Source organism: Siniperca chuatsi, linkage group LG10, assembly GCF_020085105.1.
Source record: "Siniperca chuatsi isolate FFG_IHB_CAS linkage group LG10, ASM2008510v1, whole genome shotgun sequence".
NCBI lineage: Eukaryota > Metazoa > Chordata > Actinopteri > Centrarchiformes > Sinipercidae > Siniperca > Siniperca chuatsi.
In genome coordinates, this window is record NC_058051.1 from 21,723,989 (window position 1) to 21,730,192 (window position 6,204).

The window sequence follows — 6,204 nt, forward strand, 5'->3', positions numbered from 1 at the left end:
CACCCCTCTGACACAGCGTTTTAATAACCAATAGGATTTAGAAAATGTTAATTTAACCTTTAGATGCTTTAGATGCTCTGATGCTATATAAAAAGCCTCAGTCATATGTTCTGCATTTGTTTTTTAATGGAGGCATATTACCTAACATACTGATGTAAATTATGCAGGGGACAAATATACAGTATGTACAAATATATGTATTTGTAAATGGTTAGCCTTTTGAAATTATTTTTAGATAACTGCAATTAACTGATTCATGAATACAGGCACATGTGATAAATGGTTGTATCACAAGTGGCTGTATTCATAACCTTCATGAAGCAAATTATGTTTAATTTTTGCTCACAATCTACCAAGAAGAAGTGTTGGTTTAGCGCTTCATTTATAAAGTCGTGGTTTGGGTTGTTCATGAAAACCACATTTTCACACATAAATAAAGTTAATTCATGTGTAAGTCGTAATCAGTACATTTGAAAATAAACACAGTAGAGTAAATGAACACTTTACCCACACATCTATTGGTGATAGAACATTTTATACGCAGTGATATATTTAATTTAAATACAATAAATAGCTTGAATACTAGCAGGTGGGGCTTGTTGGGATTTAGTGTTTTGTGTGATATCAGGCTACTGCTGATATCATGTGACTGAGGCCTGTGAAGTAGGACTTCTCCCTCTCACTCATCAGCTCGAAGTGAAGAGGCTGCTGGCAGAAGTTACACTCTGCTGAGGAGTGTGGCCTCAGCTCCAAACCCGCCTCCTTCCACGTCTTCACCAGCCGGTCTGTGGAGACGAAGCAGAGAACAAACAGCTGAGGATAGAACAATCTTTGCCATTCATTATGGATATTAGATATACCTCACAGTGTTCTGTCCTAACAGTGCTGGGGTTTGAAATAAATTACTTGTCTCAGTATCAAATGTGGCTACTGGACTTCAGAATTACGAAGATTAAAGACTGTCCAACCTAACAAGAGATACTTCGTATTACACACGTCTGCATCATTTGTCAAATGTTTAACATACATAAAACTTTTAAAAAGGGTCCACAAACGTTCCAATTTTGGATATTTTTCGATTCATGAAATGAGCAATATAATTACAGTGGGCATACCAACAAAGTAGTGCATCATCTTGGGAGTGTGGTGTGGTGTGGGGGCGATGCGCAGCAACTCCTCTCCTTTAGCCACAGTGGGGTAATTGATAGCCTGGACGTAGATGTTGTAACGGGACATCATGATGTCACAGATCTCACTGTTCTTCTCTGCATCTGCCACCTGCCAAACAAATACATCATATGTCAGATTCACATGTTCAAGTGTCTGAAATTGAATTTAGACTATAAAAAACACATTCTATAACATTCATATATGCGACAGTATTGGTAAAAATCTTTCAGTCAATACAGCACCAAATGAACAGCTAGTTACGGTGGCAAGGTTGCCTGGTGGTTAGAGACACTGTCCTATAAGTGAAAGATTCCCAAGTGAATCCCTGCATCTGCACCAGTTAAATAGATTAATTATTCATTATCATACCCGAACAGGAATAATGTGGCTTGGGCAGTGGACCACTGGAAGGCCCGAGTCTGTCAGCATCTGTCGGAGCAGCTTGACGCTCCTCTGATGTTTCCTCCTGAGCACCTGGCCCTCCTCACTTTTCAGGACCTTGATGGACTCCTTTGCCCCTGCCAGCAGCATGGGGGGCAGGGAAGTGGTGAAGATGAAGCCTGCAGCAAAGGAGCGCACTGTGTCCACCAGGGCACTGGTGCTGGCGATGTAGCCACCCACACAGCCAAATGCCTTGCCTGGAAACAAAACCCATAAAAAGTCAGAGAGGCACATGTGTAACCGGTGAGGGTGTTATGAGAGGTTTCCCCTCATTAGCGAGGGTTCTACTTACCAAGGGTACCAGAAATGATGTCCATCTTGTGCATGACTCTGTCTCTGTCCCCGATCCCTCCTCCTCTGGGCCCATACAAGCCCACAGCATGAACTTCATCCACAAAGGTAATGGCACCAAACTTGTGGGCAATGTCACACATCTCTTCTAGTGGGCACACAGCCCCTGTAGAGAGCACAACGTCCATTAGATTATTAAAGATTACTTATAAAAATGAAAGTACAAATACTTTTTTATCTGTTTAGCTACGCTTGCTCTGTAAAGCCTTGTAAAGTGTTTCACTGTTGTTCTGCGGTTTCGTATATAACAGTAATGTAAATCAGTTTACTAACAATTTACTAAAACACATAAATTAGGAATAAATAACTGATAATCTTTTAAATGCCCTATTATATAAGACTGACGCTTTCATGGAGGGCTGTGTGCTTACCATCCATTGAATGCACTGTCTCAAAGGCAACAATCTTTGGAGTGGAAGGGTCCGACTTCTCAAGCAGCTCTTGTAGGTGGCTGACGTCATTGTGACGGAAGATAAACTTCTTGACCCCACTGTTTCTTATACCCTGGATCATTGAGGCGTGGTTGCCAGCGTCAGAGTAGATTTCACAACCTAGAGGAGTAAACAAATGGAAGAAATGTTTACTCTACAATTCTCTACTATGGCTGTCTGAATCAAGAAAATATGTGATCAAATAGATTATAATTTTGTATCAAAGCAAAAGCATGAAACTGTAGGTCACATGCTATACTATTTACGAGCTTAATTTAATATACCTGGTAGCATTTTTGCCAGAGTAAACAATGTGGAGTCATTGGCTACAAAGCAGGAAGTGAACAGCAGTGCAGCATCCTTGCCGTGCAGGTCAGCTAGCTCATATTCAAGCTCCACGTGGAATTTGCTTGTCCCTGAAATGTTTCGTGTGCCTCCTGCACCAGCACCATGCTTTCGTAAAGTTTCCCTTGAAGAAAAAAAAGAATAAGAGTTTACTATCTTAGAACTACCTTATTGTCGTATTTCATCTGGGCTTAATCTGTAATTATCACCATCCTCTTATGATTTCTGTTTAATGACACTAATCAGGCTTGTGGCTGATTGCTGATCAGTGAGCCTACTCACATGATAGCCTGAGTGACTTTAGGGTGACGGCTCATGCCAAGATAGTCATTGCTGCACCACACAGACACATCTCTCTTTGCATGAAAAGACTCTGAGTAGTCGTCTGCCATGGGGAATGAGAAGGCACGCCGGTTCACTGTCTTAAAAACTCTGTATGTGTGATCTGTCTTCTTGCTTTCAATCTTCTTTTCAAAAAACCTGTCATACTGGAAGGTGACAGCTGATGGAGGAAAAATGGGAGGGTTTTATAAGCTTAAAAATAATCAAAATACACTTTTTGAGAATTATTGTTCATTAAGAAGAATGTGTCTTTCTTACCCTCAGACAGATTATCCTTTAGCAGGTGAGACACCTTGGAAGATATGGGTTCAAAAAGGTTTCTTGGTGCCCCTGTGTTGGCTTTGTCTGCCTTGATAAGATCCTCAACTGACAAATCTGTTTTCCCTGTTCAAGAAAGATGCGCACCATTAATGATCTCTAAATCAATGCATAACATTAATTTGCTATAGACTTTAAATGTCATTCAATTAAATTTTATTTATATAGCGTCAATTCGTAACAGAAGTTATCTCATCTCAGCAGGTCTAGACCGTACTCTTTATAATATTAATTATAGAGACCCAACAAATCACACTCTCACACTCATTAGAGTGCTCCAAACACTGACCTTTCATATTTTAAATAACTGATTTACAGGATGGGTATCCAATTACAGGTGTGGCTGTGCTATTGCTTACCTGTGCGGACAGAGTGCATCTCCTGGACGTCCTCTTGCAGGTCCATGCTGGCCTCTCTTACTACCCTGTTGTTTTTCTGCACCATTTCTGCTGCCAGGAAAGGGCATTTGGAGCCCACCGCCTGGCCAGCAGGTGACGTGATGTGGCCTGGGGGCAACTTGACTTCATGGTTTTGATCTACAGAACACAGGAGTACATTTCTAAATTATAATCAGTCTACAAAATAAAAATAAAAAATTGTTTGCATTTAAATCACCATTAATTGTATTGATCTAACAGTTACATTCTAATCTTCGCCTTACAACTGACCATCATTTGTTGGAGTTCCTTTGGACGCAGAAGCTGAAGATGACAGAGCTCTGGCTAGAGGTCTGGAGACCAGGTCCATCAAGACAGGGCACTTTTGGGCATAGCTCACCAGCGATGACTTCCTAGCTAGCTGCAGGCAAACAGTGGGCACAACAGTCAGGAAAGGGCACCGGCGGATCACTGCGTCCATATTAGATACTCTTGACCTAAGTGAGAAGAAGAAAAGGGGGAGCATTAAAAATGTGAGTTTTCAAGGAAAGCAGAATCCATTACATATATTCCATGAAGGTCAGATATTGGAATGTAATCTGCTCCTTGCTACTTTGGACTCACATTATTAAACAATAACTGAATGGGCAGTGTGATAAAGAAATGTTCCTAAAATGTAACTGAAACATAAATAATCCAGTTAAACGTACTGTCTCAACAATGTTTAACTATTCAGGTAACATTTAATATTTTCGACCAAAACTGATCCAATAAAAATGCTGCCGTTATCTACCAGTTGTCTCTTGCCACACAGTCATTTTTTACCTGAACACATCCCAGTCCACTTTGACGTAACAGACGAAAAATGTCTTGCGAAACATGACCGACTCCACACTAATCTATGACCAGTGAGACCAGAGAGGATGTTATGTTAAAAGCCCAAGAGACTACTTTCATTCACTCTGCTCTGTAGTCAGCTGTCCTTGACAAGTGGGAGAGGGAAGGCCTCTCAAGGACCTGTGTAGCTACTACAGCCTTATGGTCTTACCTAAGACAGAGAAGAAGAGCCATCTGGCTGCAGTTCAGATGAAAAAGATACATGAACTGTGATAGACTGAGCCCCCACCATCCCCCACTTTCTAGAAATGAACGGCTTTGAGGTAACTGACCTTGACTCAGAAATCATTATTGAAATTAGGGCTGTCACAATATCAGATTTTCACTACAAGATTATTGTGGCCAAAAGAATTTCCGATAATGATATTATCTATAGAAAATTTGAAAAAAAAAAAGAATAAATGAATGCTATCAGTCAAATTCATCTTCTTTTTTTTCGTTTTATGGCTGGTGGCAACCAGCTTTAAGGTGCATTACTATGACAAAACGGAAAGAAACGGAAATTATTTAAGAGGCCTTGGATTATTTACAGGATATTATCATGTGTATTATTAACCTGATATCAATATTTCATTTTTAAATATCACTGCTATCGTCAATACCGGTGTATCGCGACAGCCCTAATTGAGATTACAAGGGAAAGCACAAACAGATCAAATATCTAGGTAGATTGTAAGCCAAAATTAACTGTATACAACTTTCTATTACCATGCATTATATTTCACCCATTTACCTATGAGGACACATCTCATTAACTGTTATCACAGCATCCGTAATTGAAACTGGCTATTTAAGATGAAAACTGGCTTTTGGCTAAAAAGGGTTTTAGTAAAGTTTGGTAGCATACAGCAATAATCATCATAAAGATTAAGGAAGAAATTTACACTGGATCTGAAGAGGTATTTTTTAACAATCAGTTTTGATCAGTATAAGCTTATCAAGCCAATGTTTAATGGTAGCAGAAAAAAGTTATCTTCAACCAGCTGGACATGACATTGAACCGCATGACAAGTAAATTATCCTTGCTATATTCCCTCATACAGTTCCTAAATCAACCCACCTGGTTTATCCCTTACAATTAAAATGTCCTTGTGTTCCTCGGCAGTTTCAGAAAGGCAACTCCTCTTGCACACTGAGGAAACTTCAGCCGGACCACTTCGGTCACTGCGGTGACGTAGCAGTAGTATGTTGCACAAACATAGAGGCACGCCCACTGACAGTCACGTAATACCAACCAAGATCGTCTATTCAAAACAGGAAGCACTCTACATCTATTAAACTGAACACAAACACTACATCTAAACATGTTTTTTTATGTGAAATAAATAAATTTTGGTTTAATTTAAATTAAATGTCTTCAATATTACCCGAGTTTTAGCCCTAAAGATTATATTTGTTCAAATGACAATATGAGTAACACAATACTGAAAATGTCCTCATAGTGGTAGTAACTAGGTATGTGTACTGTTCTTAAGTACAATTTTGAGGTACTTTACTTCTGAGATTATGACATTATCTGAAAAACATAGGCT

General features: G+C 39.6%; 1 protein-coding gene across 3 annotated transcripts; it reads right to left on the reverse strand.

Moving 5' to 3' along the window:
- Positions 1–495: 495 nt before the first annotated feature.
- LOC122883583 (5-aminolevulinate synthase, nonspecific, mitochondrial-like) lies at positions 496–5,875 on the reverse strand. Of its 3 annotated transcripts, none has more exons than XM_044212482.1 (11): positions 5,733–5,875; positions 4,067–4,272; positions 3,758–3,934; positions 3,339–3,464; positions 3,021–3,240; positions 2,678–2,862; positions 2,334–2,513; positions 1,904–2,068; positions 1,540–1,808; positions 1,116–1,278; positions 496–785 (listed from the first exon to the last, which is right to left on the reverse strand). In XM_044212482.1, exons 2-11 carry the CDS (start codon positions 4,254–4,256, stop codon positions 625–627), a joined length of 1,836 nt encoding a protein of 611 aa, XP_044068417.1. In that variant the 5' UTR covers positions 4,257–4,272; positions 5,733–5,875; the 3' UTR covers positions 496–624. The 3 variants fall into 3 exon arrangements, with proteins under 3 accessions (XP_044068417.1, XP_044068419.1, XP_044068416.1); XM_044212484.1 differs by having other exon boundaries at positions 5,749–5,873; XM_044212481.1 differs by lacking the exon at positions 5,733–5,875 and adding an exon at positions 4,601–4,621.
- Positions 5,876–6,204: the final 329 nt, after the last annotated feature.